The sequence below is a fragment of the Stegostoma tigrinum genome, chromosome 27, assembly GCF_030684315.1.
Source record: "Stegostoma tigrinum isolate sSteTig4 chromosome 27, sSteTig4.hap1, whole genome shotgun sequence".
Lineage (NCBI taxonomy): Eukaryota > Metazoa > Chordata > Chondrichthyes > Orectolobiformes > Stegostomatidae > Stegostoma > Stegostoma tigrinum.
The window spans coordinates 17,797,829-17,818,957 of NC_081380.1; the positions used below are offsets into that span (position 1 = coordinate 17,797,829).

The following is a 21,129-nucleotide window of genomic DNA, read 5'->3' on the forward strand; positions in this document are numbered from 1 at the left end:
CACAACGTGACCCACCTTCATATCATCCGTGAATTTAGTAACCCATGCTTCCACTCCTTCATCCAAATCATTTACAAAAATCACACATAGAAGAGGACACAGAACAGATCCTTGTGGTGCACCACTTGTAACATCATGTTGAAGATTTTCCGTCCACTACCACCCTTTGTCTTCGAAGGGTCAGCCAATTCTGAATCCAAGCTGTCACATTTCCCCCAATCCTATGCCTCCTTACCTTCTGCATGAGCTTACCATGGGGAACCTTATCAAACGCCTTACTTAAATCCATGAATACCACATCTACTGCTCCACCTTCATCCACATGTTTGGTCACCTCTTCAAAGAATTCAATAAGGTTTGTGAGGCATGATCTACCCCTCACAAATCCAAGCTGACTATCACGAATCAAACTGTGCCTTTCCAAGTGATCATAAATCCTGTCTGTCAGAGCCATTTCCAATAATTTGCCCACCACTGACGTAAGAAAAAGTTTGCTCTCTCTAAAACCCTCGTGATCCTCTATCAAATATCCTCTTAATTTTGTCTGCTCTAAGGAGAACAATACCGTCTGTACAGGTAGCTGAAATTTGTCATTCTCACAGCAATTCTTTTTAACCTTTTCTGCAGCCTCTCTTAATTATTTACATCCTTCCTAAAGGAGTGATGTTCACAAATTAAACACAACACTTCATCTGAGGTTGAACTAAAATGTTATGAGGACTCATCATTGTGTCCTTGCTTTTATACTCAAGGTCTCTACGTTTACCATTCCTGTAGATTTTTAACCACTTCTTCAATCTGCCCTGCTATCTTCACTGTGTGTACATGCATCCACAAGTCCCTTTGCTGCAGAACCCCTTTTAGTGTTTTGCATTATAGTTTACATTGCCTTTGCCCATTCATCTTAGCAAAATTAATTGTATTATCAGTTCTGAAGAAGAGTTAAATATAGAATCTCTGTGGTGTGGAAACAGGCCCTTTAGCTCAACAAGGTCCACATTGACCTTCATGGCACTCTACCCAGACCTACAACCCACTTAATCTACTCATCACTGAACACTACATGCAATTTAGCATGGCCAATCCACCTATGCTGCGCACCTTTGGATTGTGGGAGGAAACTGGAGCACCTGGAGGAAACCCACACAGACATGGGGAGAACATGCTAACTCCACACAGACTGTCACCTGAGGGTGGAATTGAACCAAGCTCCATTGGGCTGTGACGTAGCATTGCTAAGCACTGAGCCATTGTGCCACCCACGAAACTTCAGACTTGAAACGTTAAGCTTGCTTTCTCTCTCCACAGATGCTGCTCAACCTACTGAGTTTCTTCAATATTTTCTACTTTAATTTTCGAATTGCATCTGTCACCGCCTATTCACCCCACCAGTCTATGCTCTTTTGATGTATATCGCTATCCCCCTCACGGTTCACTAATCCTTATTTCTTCTACGACACGATATGTTCACTGTGCAATGATATAAAATAGTGTGTTGGTCTAGTTTGTAAAAATCATTCCACAAACTTCGTCAATCGATTTGGTTCTGAAATAAATAATTCTGTCAAGGCAACATCGTATTTCTGCCATTTTCCGGAGGATGGTATCAAAACAGCTAGGGATGTTCTTTTTTAACACAAAATCATTACATGGTGGGGTCCACGAGTGGGGATGTTCCCAAGTGGGGACGTGATATTGCCCTTTTAATTACCTACAGTGGACAGGCTCCCAGCGCGTAAGGGGAGCGCCCATTGGCTATACAGGCTGCTGGTTCTGGTCCGATTAAAGGCACGTCGCATCCTGTGATCTCTCCGGAGGGCAGGGAGTCGAGAGACGGGTTTGAATTGTACGTGAAGGGAATTACATTAAATTTTCCAACAGCTTGAAAAATCTCGTAAGGATTTTCACGCTGAGTGAAATGCAGTCTTGTGTCCGAGACGTTGCAGTGCATGTAGAGTGGCCACGCTTTTGAAGGCGCAAGTTTGTCGGTGGGTGAATGGTGCAATAGGGTGTAGGACATGTTGATAGCTCAGCAGCCAGCTCGCGGACGCGTGTATTGCAAGTAATCTTTCTGGCAACGGTTTGTACCCTCGCACTGTTCGTTTAGTGGGACGAAGAAACCGAGATTACTAAATTATCGAGGTAAAGTTGGATTGTGAGTCTGTTGTGGGCGCCGGAACTGATTGAGAAGATAGGAGCTCCTCCATTCTTCTCTCTAACACAGGAGGATGTTGCAGGGAACTGGTGGTGAGTTACAGTTCACTCAGTCCGAGTTGCTGTGGCAGTATGAACTTTCGCATGTTGCTGCTTTAGGTGGTGATAGTAAAACGTCCAATTTTCTTTACCTCACATGGCTAATCGTGAAACTCAAGGAGTAATAGAGTTTGTAATTTTTTCAAAGGTTATTTTATTGTCTTTTTAAAAAATTATGCACATACAAAGTTATGAAAGCAGTCCTGTACAGACTTTGAACATGGATTACAAATAAGTGTTGGAATCTGGCATTCCCTACGGCTCCAAAATAAAACCAAAGCATTCATTTCTTATACATTGGTATTTGCATACAACTGAGGCAGTCAGGGGCTATGGCAACTGAATGGACCCCAGTTGTGCTTTGGCAGAAAGATCTTAATGTGTGATCTTTCCCCACTGTGTCTTGGCAGCAGCTGTCCCAAGCTTTAATGAGTTCCTCAACCTGTAGTCCTGGATCTTGGAATGTGTCATTTCTGCAACCATCAGTCTCACAATGTCTGGGTATAAATTCCAATTGCCCCAAAGATGTCATATCAATTGTGGTTTTCCTGCTATGTGAAAAAATATTTAACTTGAGAAGGTACCGAAAAGATTTATAAGGATGCTGCCAGGTTGGAGAGTTTGAGCTGTAGGTGGAGGCTGAATAGGCTGGAGCTATTTTCATCGGAGGCTGAGGGATGACCTTGTAGAGGTTGTAAAATTATGAGGGGCCTAGAGAGGGTGACTAGCCAAGGTCTCTCTTTTTTTTCCCAAAGTCGGGGTGTCCAAAGTTGAAGGGCATAAGTTTTTTAAGGTGAGAGGGGAAAGGTTTAAAAGGAACTTGAGGGGCACAACATTCATGCAGAGTGTAGTGTGTGCATGGAATCAGCTGCCAGAGGAATTGGTGGAGGCTGGTACAATTGCAACATTTAAAAGGCATATGAATAGGAAGGTTTTAGAGGGAAATGGCCATGTTCTGGCAAACAGGACTAGATTAATTTAGGATATCTGGTTAGTGTGGATGAGTGGACTGAAGAGTCTATTTCTGTGCTGTACAACTGACTCCAAGTCCAAAGAAGTTGGTTTAAAAATAACTTTTGAGATGGGAGGATCATAGTTAAAATTTGTTTCTACTGTGGACTGCAATTACTCATCCAATAGAGTGAGAAGTGTGAGTAATGGATGACCATCTGACATAAATGAGGTCAACTTCTATTTTGTGGTTGTACTCTGCATTAATAAGGTCTAGTCACCTTAGCTTCTCCCTGTATAGGATTCTAATTTTTCTTTATTTCTGGACTTACAGGAACCTGTAGAGCAATATGACTACACTTGCTGAAACACAAGCTGTTCTTCGCAGTGCTGATGCAGTCTGTTTTGATGTTGACAGTACAGTCATTAAAGAAGAAGGAATTGATGAACTAGCAACATTCTGTGGTGTCGGTGATGAAGTAGCAGAAATGTAGGTGTTTGACAGGTTTGTCTGGGCCATTGTTTTCCCTCTGTTGAACAGTCTTTAACCCAACTTGTGGTATATCTTACATTCTGCCCTTTTAAAATAAATCCTGATCCTCCAACTTGTGGTTATCCAGGAACCTTAATTGAAAGGCTTTCAATGTTGAGTAACAATGTCATCAGCAAATATACTCAACTGGCAATAAGGCAAGGTAGTTTTTGAGGTGCAGAAGTTGCAGCTAGTAAGACAGCCTTTTGTCAAGTCACAAATATGTCATGACATTATTCTCAAATGAGTTAGAAATTAATAGTTTTGATATTTGTTCTAAGAAATCAGCTGCTTTTGATTGTAGAATTGGGAGGTTAGTGTCCAGCCAAATCATTGAGATGGACTTGGTGGGAGAAAAGCCATTCACAGCTGGACAGGCTCTTTGTAGGAACCATTCAGTTAGTCCCAATCTTCTCCATTAGGTCTGCAATTCTAAAAAATGTGGTGTGGACCTGGAAGAGCACAGCAAGTCAGGCAGCATCTGAGGAGCAGAAAAATTGATGTTTCAGGTAGACCCTTCTTCAGAAATGAGCTTCCTTTTTGGGTAGTGTGTTATGGAGTAGAAACTAGACCCAGACAAGCAGTATACTTTTAAAGCACTTAGGTGGCATCACAGTGTATGATGCTTCAGTATAAATGTACCTGCTTCGCCTTCAGTTGTGGCTGTAGTCACAAGTATTTTGTAATACTGTGCCAAGGTTATGTACAGGCTTAAGATCTTATAACAGTGTAAATAGTCATTGTTTATAAATCTGAAAACATCTGGCTCATCAAAATGAGTCTTTATTGTATACATTACAAAGGCTAAAATGTAGAGAAATGTAATGAGACAGCATCATTACTGGCACCTAGGATGCACATTGTACTCCAGATCCTAACAATTTTCTTTTTGCAACAAAACACTTCTGTTGCTAATTCTTTTTGAATTACTTAAAATGTGTCCACAAGTTACTGATTCTTCAGTCAGTAAACACGGTTTCTCCTTATTTAATCTGTGGAAGCCTATTGTCATTCTGAACACTTTGTATAACTTCCCTTGTAATTTCTCCACTCTAAGATGAACAACCCCAACCTCTGTGTCTCTGGGTAACAGAGTCTGGTAGTCCCCACCCTCCCACCGGATCAAGGATGACTTGGTTTCATTGACGTTTGATAGGTTATGAAACAAATGTAGAGCGCTCATTGGATTAGTAGACTCTGTCACGAACTGGAAGGGATAGTTTTGGATGATGTACACTTCCTCCAACATGTCATCTTTGGCTCTGGATGCTCCTGACCAAAGGATTGATGGATTTTGGTGCCTTTCTGACTGAGCCTTCTGGTGCTAATTTTCTGAGTTTCCATCACCAGTTTTCCTTGGAAGTAGTTGGTCCAGAGTTTTTGTCATCCTCTATTAGTTACTTTGACTGATTTTCTGTTTTTAGGGTGCAGGTAGCTCAATGCATCACTGGATTTGTACCTCAGCCTTGAGGCAGAGACTTAAAGCTGCTTCTACCCTTTTACAGATCTCATTGTACTGGAATTGGTTGCTCAGGTTGCAGTGTTTGAAAAATGAGCAAAATTGTGGCTGCAAAGTTTCATGAAGAATGTTATCTGTCACAAAGCATGTTGTTGCATGCCGTGGCATTTTCCAATCAACTTCATATTTTTCAATATTTATTACAGGACTCGAAATGCAATGGGAGGGGCCGTCTCATTTAAGAAGGCTCTAACAGAGCGTCTATCTATAATACAACCTTCACGAGAGCAAATGAACAAGCTCCTAACTGATCACCCCCCATGTTTAACGGAGGGCATAAAGTAAGCTACTGATAAACTCTAAATGTTAAAGGTGATTCTGGTGTTGAGTTACTGCAGAAATAACAAAATTACAACGAGAATAAGGAAGTAATTTATATAGTGGTAAAAATGTCTTTATTTCTCTTTATGACAACTGTGCTGTGTATAAATATTTTTGGCAGTGATCCTTATCGTAAGGACTATTCCTCGTGGATGCTCAGAATGAAGAGTGACCTCAGGATCTTTTATTAATAATGATGAGAAAATTGGACCCCACCTTTATTTCAAAAGAAACATAAATGTAATAACCTCAACTAGTTCTGTTTAGGATTACCTATTTTAAAGCAGGCTTGCAATGGAATTCAGAAAATGGCTGTCAATAAATATCTGTTTTGTTTGATCCCCTGCATAACTATTTCTTAAACCTTTATTTTCAAAACAGGGAACTGGTCGGTCAACTTCAACGACGTGGGGTTGAAGTTTTCTTGATATCTGGTGGTTTCAGGAGCATAGTGGACCATTTAGCAACACAGATAAATGTTCCCTTAGCCAATGTTTATGCAAACAAGCTGAAGTTTTACTTCAATGGTAAGGATTAATGGTAATTGACTATTTCTAGACCACAAACTGTTGCTTAGTAATATTCGAGAGAGAGCGAAAATAACTGCTGACTGTAACCAGAATTACTTTCTTCTCTCAACAGGTTACAATCTCCTTGAGAAAGCATAAACCAAAATAATCCAAATGACTACTTCTGCTTTAGTATGGCTGAGCTACTGTCTATTCCCAATTATTTGGGTTTTAGACTATTTTCTTTTTGACCATTTTTTTTTGTTTCTGCCTGCAGCATACCTCCAAGAGCTTCTGCCTCCTTACTTCCCAAACAGAGAAACTGACCTCTTCCTGAGAGAGAGCGAGAGATGCTGCTTCCTCCTGCATTAATTCAGTCATCCTCTTTCTGTCTCTGTCACCTTTGCTGATTTTTGCCTTCACCCCCGGCGCTCAGCTCTTCTTGGAGCCCTACTTTCTGTCTTGCCACGTGGCTTCCAGTCCTGCTTCCAGAAGGATGATATGGGCCAGTAATTCTTGCTACCCAAGGAAATTGCAGTCGATTCCTTTATAGTTAATATAAACAGATTTTTTTTTCAAACATGCTTAAAAACAATTCCACTGACGTTTGAATCAGTTACTGTGCTACTTGCAGGTCAATAGTCGTCACAGCTGTGAAGAAAGCATAGTAATGTTGGTGCAGGAATTAATCTTGACTCGAAGCTGTCTCAGTACAATGATCCCAATACCTCCATTGCCCCTTGTACTGTCTGACATCAAATACTGGATGAACAGCAATTTCTTCCAAAGAAATATAGGGAGGACTTAATCTTTACTGCCTGCTTTTAAGTCTGTTCTTGAGCCATCCATTTTGTCCTTTTTTTCCTGGGATCTGTCTGAGAGTCAATTAAAGTATTTGAAACTTGGTGACCTTTTTAGACCTTAAAGATGAGCTTCTGCCCATATATTTGGGCCATCACCAAGATTGCTGTGACTCTGCCCCACTGCAGTTCATCCACTGCTGAAATCCTAATCTCTGCAGTTATTATCTCCAGGCTTAACTATTCCAGCTTGTAACTGCAGTGATTCTCAGTGGTCGCATGACTTGCCTTGCATCAAATATGCTGATGCTGCTTGCAGTGGTAAGGCTGTAGGTACGAGGAAGATGTCTCCAGACCACTCCGATCTTTGCGACCCAGCCACCTCATTCAGACTGCTGAGGGCAGGAAATAAGGAGGCCTAATGATAGCAAGTGTTACAGGGATCTCTTCTAACCTGGTAAAAGGAGACAGTCATTTCTAGTGCAAGCCTGCTCTTGACATTAAAATAGGTCGAACATGCTTGACCTATCGAGTCGGTGCTGGATCCCTGCGAGAACAGTCCAGTGAGTCCCAACCCCTGGTGCTTGCCCTCTAACCCTGCGGTTTGTTTCGCCTTTCCTGTATGAATGAAGTTTGCTTTTGAATGTTTTGCTTGAGTCTACCATCCCAACACTTTCAGGCATTGCATTTCATATCATTTATCTATCTCTTGCTGCATTTAAAAAAGAAACTTTTTTTGCCTTTGACATTTTCCGAAGTTTTCTTAATTTAATCCTGGAATGTGGGCATCACTGCCAGCATTTAATGCCTGTCCCCAGTTGCTCTTGAGTATCAATTCCAAAGGGATTCCAACTCAAATTCTACTCCTGTGCGTTATTTCTTTGAATCCAAATGTCTTTGTTGAATGTTAGCAGGTGATTTAACTGGTCAGTGAAATCAAGAGTAAATTAATGAGGGCGTGATGTGGTTATTGGTTCTTGGGTAAGGACAGGATTTGGTCATGTATATCCCACAATTGGATAATCTTCAAATATTAATGTTTAATGTTCAAAAACGAATAGTTGTCACTTGCATGAAGGCAATTGGTGGTTGTGGAGCCGTACTGCCAAGGTAAGACAGCCGTTGCGACGGGAGAAAAGTGGCAAAGGAGGCAAATATCTGTACCTGGCATTTCTTTTTAATAATTTTGACAATTATTTCAGTTCCATAAAATATGATTTTTTTTTTTTCTTTCAACACAGCTACACTGTGTAATATATTGTCCAAGTATATCAGGGTGACATTTGACTAGCATAAACTTTTAAATCATTAGACTTGGATATGAAGGTATACAGGAACCCTCTTCCATGGATCCTTAACATTTCCTATTTATCATAGTTCCCACATAAACCTTGGTAGTCAAATGGTCAAGACAAATGACCTGGAGCTAGCTGTAAACTGCTGATTGGGAAGTTTGAGATTTTCCTTGGTTTTTATTTTCCGTCTCTTCCTCCTCTTCCATTGTAGTTTGAGGTTCTAGAGACGGAAATTCAAACGATTTGACTTGCCCTCTGGATTAAGTGCTTTGGTGTTCTTTTCATGTTGTCACTCACTTACATACATCACAAACATTTACAATCTATGCTAGTGCATGTACAATTGACAATGCTGACTGTGGTCTTTCGAGCGTGGTGAACAGTCAAGAACATCTCTATTCATATTTTGTCGTATCATTTCATCATATTTTATATATGCAGTAAGTTACAAAAGCTAAGCAGCTAGTGACAGATTGGGGACAGAGAGGCTTGCATCCCAGTAACTGGTAAATTTTGCCCCATTGACATGCCTGTGTATGAGACAAAAAGATGTGTGGTTTGTTAAAGGGAGCACACAATGTAACGTAACGTTGCAGATCATACATGTACTATCTGGGAGGAATGTTGTGGTGTCAGCATCCCTTTCCTGTGTGTCCCAATGATTCTCAACTCCTTTGTTGATCAAAATCTATCTTAAATCAACCTTGAATATATTTGATGACATAGATTCTATTGCTGTCTGGAGAAGAGAATCGCACACACTAATGACCCTCGGGGGCGGGAAGGTTTATTCCAATTGTAGATTGGAGATTGCCTGCCTAATTTTTAAACCATTTCCCATAGTTCTAGATTACTACTGCAAAGAGAAACATCTTGTCAGTCCATCACAATGCTTCAATAAGATCACCTTTCATTTTTCTGAACATCATAGGGAATAGACTCCACTTGCTCAACTTTTCCTCTTAAGATAGTGCTTTCATCCAAAGCATCAGTGGAGGGAACCTTCTCTGAACTGATTCTAATATAATATCCTTAAGTAGGTACAGACTGGTCCTATACAGCTGGAGGACTACTTCCCAGTCTTAGTTTTAATGTCATGATCAGGTAGGTCCTGGGCCCAGAGGTAGGGACTGAATCGCACCTCACAAGTTCTCTTCTCCACTTTTTTGGACTTGATTTCCCTTACAGGATAAAGCATTCTCATTTGCCTTCAAGCCACTAGCTGCAAATTGCATCACAGCTTTTTGTGATTCAGTTACCAAGACACTCTCTACTGTAAAGTTCTTAACTGAATAAAACTCATGAATGGGATTAAGCATCGGCGGTAACAAGCCTCCCTAACCTGTTCTTCCTCTCACCCATCCCTTCCGCCCACCCCAAGCCGCACCTCCATCTCCTACCTACTAACCTCATCCCACCTCCTTGACCTGTCCGTCTTCCCTGGACTGACCTATCCCCTCCTACCTCCCCACCTATGCTCTCCTCTCCACCTATCTTCTTTTCTCTCCATCTTCGGTCCGCCTCCCCCTCTCTCCCTATTTATTCCAGAACCCTCACCCCATCCCCCTCTCTGATGAAGGGTCTCGGCCCGAAACGTCAGCTTTTGTGCTCCTGAGATGCTGCTGGGCCTGCTGTGTTCATCCAGCCTCACATTTTATTATCTTAGACAACAGTTGACCTTGTTTTGCCGCAGGTGATTATGCTGGTTTTGATGAAACTCAACCAACAGCAGAATCTGGTGGGAAAGGCCGAATCATAGCTCGTCTAAAAGAAGAAAGAGGCTTTAAGAAGGTTGTTATGATTGGAGATGGAGCCACAGACCTGGAAGCATGGCCTCCTGCAGTACGTACTAACATAGAATGAACTTTGTTACTTCAAAGGAGTAACTTACTGTTTTAGTTAGTCTTAACCTTAAGCTTTTCATTGACTTTTTTGGGACTGATTTTCTAAGTCTAAACAAACAACCATTTTGTATTTAAGTTATAAAAAGTAAATGCCCGGTTAAACTATTGGCTTCTTTTTCTAGGATGCATTTATCGGATTTGGTGGGAACGTTGTCCGACAGCAAGTAAAAGAGAAAGCCAAGTGGTTTGTCACAAGTTTTAAAGAAATTACTGAAGAACTGGAAAAGTGACTTGTAATAATTTTAAGATCAATGTGAAGAGATTCTCTAGTTTTTAATGATTTCTTTTTTACTCTTAACTTCCCTTCTTGATCTTTCACATAATGTCTGGCTTCTACACAGCCTGTAGCTGGGTTCAAGATTTAAGTTAGTGCAATTGCCAACGTCACAAGCTGGGTCTCCAATTTTTGTTCTCTCCCTCCTGTAGAGTGATTCCAACCTAATGCCTTGCAGTGAAATTGTATGTTTGGAAGAATTGAGCCATGCTCACATTTGAAACACAAACCCATGATCAATATGGTATCAAGAAATTTTTGCCTTTTCAAAAATGTATTGGCTGTTTAGATTTTTTTTTTCTAAGTTGTTCACTCGACTGATTCCTCGCATCAAGTTGTCATCTTTAGGATGAAAGGTTGAATAAGTTGGGTCTATGTCCAATGAAGTTTGGAATAACAAGAGATGATCCTTATTGAAACCTAGGCGATCCTAATGCAACATGACAGGATGTTTTCCCACTGTGCGGGAGTCTAGAACCAAGGGAGACAGTTTAAAAATTAGGTGTCTCATTTAAGACTGAAATAAGATGAATGTTTTATCTCTGAGGGTCAATATTCTCTGCTTTATTTTCCCTAGGAGTAATGGAGGCTGGGTCATCTGAATTTATTCAACATAAATGGAGCAAGAGACCAGTCATTATGGCCCCTTAAGCTTCCTCCACCATTTAATAAAATAATGGCTGATTTGATCAAACTCAAATCCACATTCCTGCCAAACCTGATCACCTTTCACCCCATTGTTTACCAGGAATGTTTCTACCTTTTTTGTCTTTAAAATATGCAAAGACACTGCTTCCACGGCCTTTTTCAAGAAGAGAGTTTCAATGGAGGAGGAGAAGAAATCACTTAATTTTGTTCTGATTAGGTGACCTTTTTGTTTTAAACTAACACCTAGTTTTAGACTCTGTTCCTATTATTGACAATCCTGTCGACACCTACACTGCCAAGATCCTTCATGGTCTTGTGTTGCAGTCTAATGTGAGCAGGCAAATGGGATGCCAGGTTATTATCAATATTTATATGTAAAGAAACTAGGTTCCTAATATCCTTTCTTACCTTCTTTGGGAACCTGGTACACTTGGTTTAGCCCTTATTTTCATGATCGCATAGCTTTTGACAAAAACCTGTCAAAATACAAACCCAGCTTGTGACGGAGTCTCTTTCTTAGGCCTTCCTTGTTGATTTTGTACACTGTAAAATAGGAGCGGTGTTTTATCTCAGGGTGAAAAAGAAATTTACATGTATTGAAACATGACTTGGCATTGTTAAGTCTTGATGACCATTTCAGTCAATGTAACTGAAACTTTGGAGCCTGATTTGTCGAACTTTTTCCTATTACTAACCTTGTACTTCCCTTCCCAAATGCCACCATACCCTTGGGCCTGTGTTTGAATCTGATTGATCATGGCAAATTATTTTGCATTGATAGTGATTATTAATAAATATTCATAATGAACAATCATGGCAGAAATTGGAGCACAGTAATAGCAAAGGAAAAAGAGATTGAATAAAAATGTTGCATCATTTTGATATCTGTGACAGCACTGTCTTTCCTACCTGTGCAGTCTGTTACATGTGGACTTTGATTTAGGGTCTTAGAGAGTCAGAGTTGTAAAGCGTGGAAACAGACCCTTTAATCCAATTCATCCATGCTGACCAGATTTCCTAAATTACTGTAGAGCTGTTTGGCCCATATCTGTCTCAAGCCCTTCCTATTCATGTATCCATCCGCATGCCTTTTAAATGTTGTAATTGTACCAATCATTCCTTATGTGCACCACCCTCTGTGTGAAGAAGTTGCACTATCGATCCCTTTTTAAATCTTTCCCCTCTCACCTTAAACCCATGTCCTCTACTTTTGGACTCCCCTACTCTTGTGGTTTTTCATTTCCTCAATCTCTGATGCTGCAGGGAAAATAGCCCCAACCTGTTCCACATCTCCCTACAGCTCAAACTCCAACCCCAGCAATATCCTTGTTAATCTTTTCTACACCCTTTTGAGTTTCACAATATCTTTCCTATAGAAGGGACAGAAAAGAGTGTTCCAGAAGTGGCCTAACCCATGTCCTATATGGCTGCAACTTGACATCCCAATTCCCATACTTAATGCACTGAACAATAATGGCAAGCATACCAAACGCTGCCTTCACTTCAAGATAGTAAGAACTGCAGATACTGGAGTCAGAGATAAGTGTGGAGCTGGAGGAACACAGTAGGCCACACAGCCTTAGAGGAGCAGGAAAGTCAGTGTTTCGGGTTGGGACCTGAAGAAGGGTCCTGACCTGAAACGTCAACTTTCCTGCTCCTCTGCTGCCTGGTCTGCTGTATTCCTCCAGGTCCTCATGGTATTATGGCTGCCTTTACAACCTTTTAAGTGTGTAAGTCCTGCCCTGATCTGCCTTTCCAAATTTATCTATCACATTTATCTAAAATAAACTCCTTTTGCCACTCCTTAGCCCATCTGATCAAGATTTACATGCAGCATACACAAGTGAACTATGATTCTCATCACTATGATGAGATCTAATCCTGAAGTGAGGGACATCCACCACTAATCCAGCTGAAATTGTTCTGCTGAGCTACTTTAAAGAACCTTAAGTACGCATCTAATAACTATATATTACCTTTGTGCATGTTGTGTGAGTTTGTATTGACCGTCTTTGATCTTCACTGTAATAAATGTCATTTGTGTGTATTACATGGGAATATAATTAGGAGCAGGAGTAGGCCATTTGGCCCTTCGAGCCTGCTGTGCCATTTAATATGATCATAGCTACGCAACATCCTGTTCCTGCTTTTACACAGTATTCTTTGATCCCTTTAGCTAGAAGAACTATATCGAAATCCTTCTTGTAAACTATTCAGTATTTTGGCCTCACCTGCATTCTGTGGCAGAGTATTCCACAGGCTCACCGCTTTCTGGGTAAAGAAATTTCTTGTCCTCTCAGTCCTAAATGGCCGCCCCCCTATCTTTAGTCTGCACTGCTTGGTTCCAGACTCCCCAGTCATCAGGAAGATCCTGCATTTACCCTAGACCTGTTAGAATTTTATAAGTTCCTATGAAATACCACCCCACATCCCCAATCTTCTAAATTCGAGTGAATTATAGTTCTAACTGATCCAGTTTCTCTTCAGACATCAGTCCTACCATCCCAGGAATCAATCTGGTAAACCTTTGATGCTGTCGTTCTACAGCTAGAACATCTTTTCCCCAGATAAGGAAATTAAAACTGCACATGATACTTCAGGTGTGGTCTCACCAAGGTCCTGAATAATTGCAGCAAGACAGTCCAGCCCTTATATTTGAATCCTCTTGCTATGAAAGCTAATGTGGCGTTTGCTGCCTGCTGCATCTCGGACCATAAGAAACAGGAACAGGAGTAGACTGGTGGCCCTTTGAACCTGCTGCACCGTTCATTAGGATCATGGTTGAGTCGGTGCTCCTCAAGTCTACTTTCCTGTCTTTTTCCCATAACCTTTGATGACCTGCTGATCTAATTACCTCAGCTGCAAATGTATACAAGGACTGTGCCCGGACAGCTCTCTGTGGCAAGAAGATCCAAAGTTCTCAGCCCTCTGAGAGGAGAAGTTCCTCCTCACTTAGTCTTAAATTGGTGCCCTTTTATCCTGAACTATGCCCTCTGGTCTTATGCTCTCCCATGAAAGAAAACATCCTCACAGCATTTGCCCTGTCAATCCTCTTAAGAACTCTGTTTTAATTGGATCACCTCTCATTCTTCTAAATTCCAGTGAATAGAAGCCCAACCTATCTAACCTTACCCTATAAGACAATCTGTTCATAGTGGGGATCATCCTAGTGAGCCTTCAAAGAAATAATAACTTTCCTTAAATAAATGATCCAAAACTCCTCTCAGTACTCCAGGTGTGGCCTCACCAGCATCTGGTACAGTTGCATCTGCATGTTTATAGTTAGCAATTAGTATACAAGGACGCCTAGGTCTCATTACACCTCCTTTCCTCATCTGTCACTATTTAGATATTAATCTGCTTTCCTGTTTTTGCAATCAAAGTGAATATCTCACATTTTGTCCACATTATACTTCACCTGCCGTGAATTTGCCACTCAATCAAATCACACTGAAGCATCTCAGCATCCTCCTCACAAATCATCCTCTTACCCAGCTTTTTGTCATCTGAAAACTTGAAGATGTAACCTTTAGTTTCTGCCATCTAAATCAATACAGTACAAATATCCTTTCATTGTCACATGTGCTCCATTGTAGAAGTACAGTGAAAAGCATTTGCAATGTCTGCCTCATGGCAACATCTTAGGATAAGTACCTAGGTACAATTTCTTGGATACAGTAGAGGAATAAAAGCAGTTGCTTAATTACAGAGTTGAAAATAAGTTTAAAAATAGGAATGTATTAAAAGGTTAACATTATAGTGTTCTAAGATAAGGATTGCCTCCTCACACTGGTCTCTGTCAAGAACTTGCTGCCTGTACGCTGCTCCAGGGCTCCTTCCCATGTGCTGTTGCAGGTTCCTTCTCCATACTGTTCTGGGCCCGCAGCGGGGCTCTCTGCTTGCAGTGTTCTGGGGTTCACGGGGTTGCCTGCTGGCACCAGAGCACAAGGCCATGATGCCCGTGCTGGTTCCACCATGGAACTTGGTCCGTGCTCTTACCGTCCGCCGTGGGGTTCGATCCGTGCCCACTACAGTTCACCATGGGACTTGACCCACTCACTCTGGTCCACTGTGGGCCCCTTCACTTCAATGCTCCAATAGTATAAATTGTGAATAGCTGGGGTCCAAGCACTGATCCCTGTATTACCCTACTTGCAAATCAGAAAATGGCTAATTAACCTAATGCTTTTGTTTCCTGTCTGCCAGCCAGTTCTCTATCCATGTTAGTACACTAACCCAAATTCCATGTGTTTTAATGTTACGTCTCAATCTCGTATATTGGAGTTTATTGAACACCTTCTGAAAGTTAAAGTACTTGATTACCCCTTTGCTAGTTACTGTCTCAAAATTCCAACAGATTTCTGGAGCATGGTTTTCCTTTTGTAAATCCATGCTTTGTCTAATCCTATCACTTTTCCTTGTGGTGTATTATTAAATCTTGTATAAAGGACTCTAATATTTTTCTTATTAACCATGTCAGACTAACTGACCCAAAATTTAGTGTTTTCTCTGTACCTCGACTTATGAGTAACGGGTTATGTTAGCAACACTCCAATCCACAGGAACTGTTCCAGAGTCTGTAGAAACTTGAAAGACAGCCACTAGTGCATCCACTATTTCTACAGCCAATTCCTTTGTACTCCAGAATGTAGATTGTCAGAGCCTGGAGATTTGTTGGTCTTCAATCCCACCAATTTATCAACACTATTTCTATATTAACTTGTTCAGTTCTTCTCTCTCACTAGACGTTGTATTCTTCAGCATATTTTGGGATGTTATTTTTGTCCTCCGTAAAAATGAAACCAAAGTATATTAATTGGTTTACTACCTCTTTGTTCTCTGTTACATCTTCCCCTGTTTTTCTTCACATATCTATAGAAGCTTTTACAATCAGTTTGCATGTTCCCTGAAAGCTTATTCTCATACTCTATTTCTCTCTCAATCAATTTATTTGTCCTTTCTTGCTGAACTCTAAGCAGCTCCCAATCTTGAGGTTGGCTGCTCTTTTTGGCCAATTTGTATGCCCCTTCCTTGGATCTAATACTGTTGCTAATTTCCAAGGTTAGACAAGGCTGGGTCAACTTTCCTGTTTTAGTTTTGTACCAGACTGAAATGAACAATTGTTGCAGTTCTTCCATGCTCTCTTTACATGCTTGCCATTGCCTACCCACCATCATTCCTTTAAGTAATGCATCCAATTTTAATAGCCAGTTCTCACCTCATACCCCCATAGTTTCCTCTATTTAGATTCAGGATCTAGTCTCCAAAGCAACTAGATCACTGTCTATCTTAATAAAGAATTCCATCATATTATGATCACTCTTCCCTGTTGCTTCACGCAGCTAATTTGCCAAATTATTTCTTTCTTAATACAATGGAGAACTTAACTAGCCAAGTTGTGGTTTGAATTTTGGTGTTTTTGCTAGTTTTTTACAACTACTATAACAGTCCCATGAGAATATTATCACAAAAACTACCACTTAGTGTATTGGATAAGTCATTTTTGAAAATTAAGTTCCTTTAAGAACAGCAATTGTCTCATGAATAATTTTGGAGCTGTTCCTTCATTTCCCTATCTAGAGAGGCACAGTACAAAAAAAATCCATATTTTGAGCATGATATTTCACACATTATACATGTGTTCCCTTGTCCTATTCTCAGCTCCAGCAAGGCAACGCTGAATAGGGAGCTCTCGTGGTGCATTGGGTATTCATCTCTCTCTCAACTGAAGGTTGGGGTTCAAGTCACTATCCAGGTCTTGATGGCCGCCGAAGGTACATTCATGACATGTCAAAACCAGACTGACTGCAAATTCTTCTAATACACTTATAGCACACAGTATATGCAGAAGAATCTCGTGAGGATCCAGAACCATTTGGTAGCTGCAGAGCAACAGCCTCTCATTTAAAAAAAACTTCACAAGCAGGTCTTTGCCAGAAGTTATGCTAGTTGGCTGCAGGACTCCTCATTTTGAGAATTACCAGCTTCTGACCTGCAGTGCAGGGATGAGGATTGTGGTGCAGGTAGTCATAAATATAAACTGAAAAATGCCAGAAACAAACAGTAGGTTGGCCAGTTCTTAAAAAAAAGACCAATAGACCTAGAATGCTTTTCAGCAAGAACTCTTCATCCTCAGACAAGAAGTGCATGAATTGCCCACTGCAATTTTTCCAGAACCCCATTGGGGCGGGGTTGGAAATAAATCAATTAACATTCCAAAAATGTACTAAAATGCTTCGGTTTATAATTCCATGCAAGGGTTCAGTGCTGCTGTGACAGTATTACTGCCTCTGGGCCAGAAGACCTGGGCTTAAGTCCCACTTGCTCTAGAGTGCACTGATAGTGTCCTTATCTCTAGCCTATAACGCCCAGAAACAAATCTCACCTAAAGTGTGTCATAATACACCTGAATAGGTTGATTAACAATATCTATACTTATTTGTTTTGGCACAGGAAGTTTGACTTCAAATGGGTGCATTATCATAGCTACCAATTGATATATTTCTAGCACTACTTGTCCTTTAATAAATATTCACAGTTTTATTTAAATTCAAACAGCCTAAAGATAACATTATTCATTTAAATTGCATCTTACTTTTTTAGGACTCCATTTTTAGTCTTGAATAATTCTTCTGCTTATTCACAGTTCAATGTTATTTTATTACTACCCTGATGGTTCCAGTTTCTGAAAGACCAATTAAAACTGAGCTCCTTGTGAAGTACATTGCTTAAATTAATTATATAAAGACCAATTAACAAGTGAGCTTTACCACAAAAACAAATGGCCTGGGGCCTCTCAGGACTTTATGCCCGACCAAGAGAGACTGATCGCATATTGCGGGTCCCAAAATATACTTCTTGGATAAAAGCATTTCTCTTGGCAGGAGACTGGTTGGAAAGAATTGGTCTGGTTCATCCTCTCACCACCCTCCATGTCGATGATTTGACAAAATTTGTTATTAGTTTGCCACTTGCTGCACTCATTTGTTCATGTTTGTTTTTTTCAGGCTGTCACTTTTCAGGTTTGTTTCATCCCAATCTGGGAGAACTCCACTTAATGAGAACAGCTCAACCTTTGCGCAGCATTCACAGAGACACAGCAAACTCCATGGCACCAATATCATCAGGAGGCATACGCTCAATGTGTGGGCAGGTCTCCCATTGCCTTGCTAGGCTGATCTCCATCATAATGCTTCTCTGAGGGCAAGTGCCATATCGGAATATTTTGTCATGATACTTAAAAATACGGAAATTTCTTGAGAATAAATCTGGATTCATGACACCGATAAGTGCTAGTTATGCTGCCATTATATTGATTTAGCTAAACATGGATCTTAGTCTATTTCACAGTGGTGGGGGCAGGGCAGGGCAGGGCAAGAGGTTCATTGATGCAGACAATCACATCACAATGGGAAAATTTTAAGCTGAATATGCAATGTTTGTTCATGAAATCAATACTTCCTTTCTTTTTCCCAAGTCACAGAACTAAATGCCATGGTGTCATTACCAAGCGTGGTTTATCCCAATAACAAGGCAGGGCTTTGTTGTGTGTGCATTACTTGTCGTGTACAAGACATTAAGCCAACCATAACGCAAATTTGACATGGCCCAATACATATCTTTCCTAGCTAGTTGTCTAATGTAATCTTTTATCAGCCTATTTCTGTGCATGTTTGGTTGGGAGCTTGCTGCCTATAACCACAGATCAGTCCAATGTGTGTTGCTCAGGTGTTGTGTTCCATTTGTCATGGTCACCCTAGTCTGGCTATAGAGATTCTTTCCCCCAGTCAAGGCTGTTGACAATAACCAATATGACCAATTCATACCTCAGAAGCAATGGCACACAAAAACACCTAAGGGCTGTCTCTCCTGGACAAGTCTGAGAATCTGCTTTTATATTTTTCAAAAAGATGAACTATAATGTGCACCACACACAGTGTGAAGGGAAAATCTCTACAAAGATGTAATGACAGAATTTAACTGCACATGTTGCAAGTGATAACTAATTTATCAATTTCCACTTCTGGGAAAACGTACCATTAAAACTCTAACCAGGGATACTGTCACAGAATGGAAGGCTGTTGACCCATTTTTCCTCACAATGATACTCCCAAAAAGCAAACTGCATGTTGTCACTTTTCCATTCTCTTCCACATTTCCTCCCCTTCAGATATTTAGAAAACATAGAAAATTTATGATACAGGTATTCACTGCCTGTTAGGTCCACACAGACTGAAAACTGTACCACGCAACTTCATTCAATCTTCCAACACTTGGTCTGTATTTCTGGAGGATATGGGACTTCAGGTGCATATCCATACCTTTTAAATAAGTTGAAGATTTCTGCCTCTATTAGTCTTTAAGGGACTGAATTCCAGACACCTACTACACTCTAAATGAAAAGGTTTGTCCACATCTCCCCTCTAATAATTTAAACCTCCTGGTCACTGACCCTTTTGTTGTCTTGCTTCTCCCTAAATAAGTTAGACAACTGATTAGAATTTATGAATGAATTTGCCCAGGTGTCCTGTAATACGTAAGTGGTCAAATCAATATGACCACAAGCCGGTATCAATGCAAAACAGTCCCAATTTTATTCGGAACAAACTTACGCTAATTTTTAATACTAAACTTACCATCTCTAATCCTGTTTTGCCCCTTAAGCTTAAACTGCTTCTACAGTCTCTTGTAGATTTATGCAGTCCCTTTCTCTGTCTCTGCAAAATTGCTTTCTTTCCTTCTGTTTCTGCATGGTCAGCTGATTGCTGCCTCAGGCAATTTCAGAGAAAGGTCTGCAGGTGAACTGTTTTTACACATTTTAGATGGCTTCCTGGAACTTTCTATAGTTCTGGCCAATCAGCAAGATACACTTAATAGTTTGAAACAGAGTCTGTGTGCAGAAGGACCTAGTGCCTTTCTGTCTAGGCCCACTGCTCAGAGGATAAGTTGTTGGGGATATGCCTGTCCAGGATAACTGTTGCCTTTTACATTTTGCTAACGCCATTAGCACCTGACTGCCATGTTTGCAGTGGATTTTGTGATTTCAGAGTTTTATTTGGCCAAACAGCAAGGAATACTGGGTAAATTGGCCAAGTAAAACTGAAACTTACCCAGCATCCATTGCTGTTTGGCCAAGTTAGCAATCTGTTTTAGCAACCATTAGGCTGCCACACTTTGCTGAGAAATAGATCCTTCTCATTAAACATAAAATTCCCTCTCACGTTCTTGTACATGTCTATCAAATTTCCCCTCTGTTCAAACAACCACCAACCACAACTTCCAGTTCTGACAACTTCCCCATCCCCCAAACACTGCTTGCAGAACTCCATGGCATCAGTATGCAACAGAAACAGAGCACATCGTCTCAGCGAGATGAGTGCTGGCAGTCAGATCAGCACTGTCCCAATTCTGAATGGTGGCTTCCTGAGCCTGCTTCTGGCCTCAATATTAGCAAAGGTTGTGGAAAAAAACAAGGTAGACTTGTTATCCAAAAGGTGAAGTTCTGCAAATTGCAGTCATTTCTCATCCCTGAATGCATTTAAAATAAGGGAAGATCAGGGCAGCAGAATGGGTTCACAACTGCTCTCAAAGAGATCATGCATATGTCAAAGGCTAAAATGACCTCCTCTGATGCAAATTACACATTTAGATTTTAATTTAATAAAACAATCCTTGTACAGTCACACCAACCTTTTTTGTACAAACATCTACGACTGCTTACCTGTTAAGAAAGATGGATTGAGGCACTGGGAATGTTCAGAGTGTGTTGCACCATCATATGATAAACTAATCTATCCCTATTCGGCTCAGCAAATGAACAGATATCATTACTTACAACGTGCTAGTTTTGGCAGGCTATAGAACTTTGGAATCCAGACAGCAAACAGAAAGTAGCTACTTTATCAGGCCACATTATGTGTCAAGCTCCTCATTTTGCTTATACTTACTTGCATTAAATGTTGAAATATGTCTTGCACTTTTAACATACTTTGTTGAATATTTACTTTTTCTGATAAGGTAATTTTTTTTCAAAATTGTTCCACTGATTTTATGATCGAAAATTGAGAGATAATCTAATGTATCTTGGAGGAATTTGGAAATACATTGTTTCTTTATAACAAAG

The 21,129-nt window shown here is 40.5% G+C and overlaps 1 protein-coding gene across 4 annotated transcripts; it reads left to right on the forward strand.

Annotated features, from left to right (window-relative positions):
* Positions 1 to 1,747: 1,747 nt before the first annotated feature.
* psph (phosphoserine phosphatase) lies at positions 1,748 to 21,122 on the forward strand. Of its 4 annotated transcripts, none has more exons than XM_048557392.1 (7): positions 1,748 to 1,846; positions 3,539 to 3,694; positions 5,402 to 5,536; positions 5,958 to 6,103; positions 9,874 to 10,022; positions 10,207 to 10,268; positions 18,014 to 21,116. In XM_048557392.1, exons 2-7 carry the CDS (start codon positions 3,555 to 3,557, stop codon positions 18,177 to 18,179), a joined length of 798 nt encoding a protein of 265 aa, XP_048413349.1. In that variant the 5' UTR covers positions 1,748 to 1,846; positions 3,539 to 3,554; the 3' UTR covers positions 18,180 to 21,116. The 4 variants fall into 4 exon arrangements, with proteins under 4 accessions (XP_048413349.1, XP_048413350.1, XP_059511411.1 ...); XM_048557393.2 differs by lacking the exon at positions 1,748 to 1,846 and adding an exon at positions 1,853 to 2,247 and having other exon boundaries at positions 18,014 to 21,118; XM_059655428.1 differs by lacking the exons at positions 1,748 to 1,846; positions 18,014 to 21,116 and adding an exon at positions 1,853 to 2,247 and having other exon boundaries at positions 10,207 to 13,056.
* Positions 21,123 to 21,129: the final 7 nt, after the last annotated feature.

What these genes read in the sequence shown, in the direction of transcription:
- psph (XM_048557392.1), top strand. Translation starts at nt 3,555, where the DNA reads ATGACTACACTTGCTGAAACACAAGCTGTTCTTCGCAGTGCTGATGCA. An exon ending in TGTTTAACGGAGGGCATAAA is followed by an intron (nt 5,537 to 5,957) that starts GTAAGCTACTGA and finishes TTTTCAAAACAG; the next exon opens with GGAACTGGTCGGTCAACTTC. An exon ending in GCTGAAGTTTTACTTCAATG is followed by an intron (nt 6,104 to 9,873) that starts GTAAGGATTAAT and finishes GTTTTGCCGCAG; the next exon opens with GTGATTATGCTGGTTTTGAT.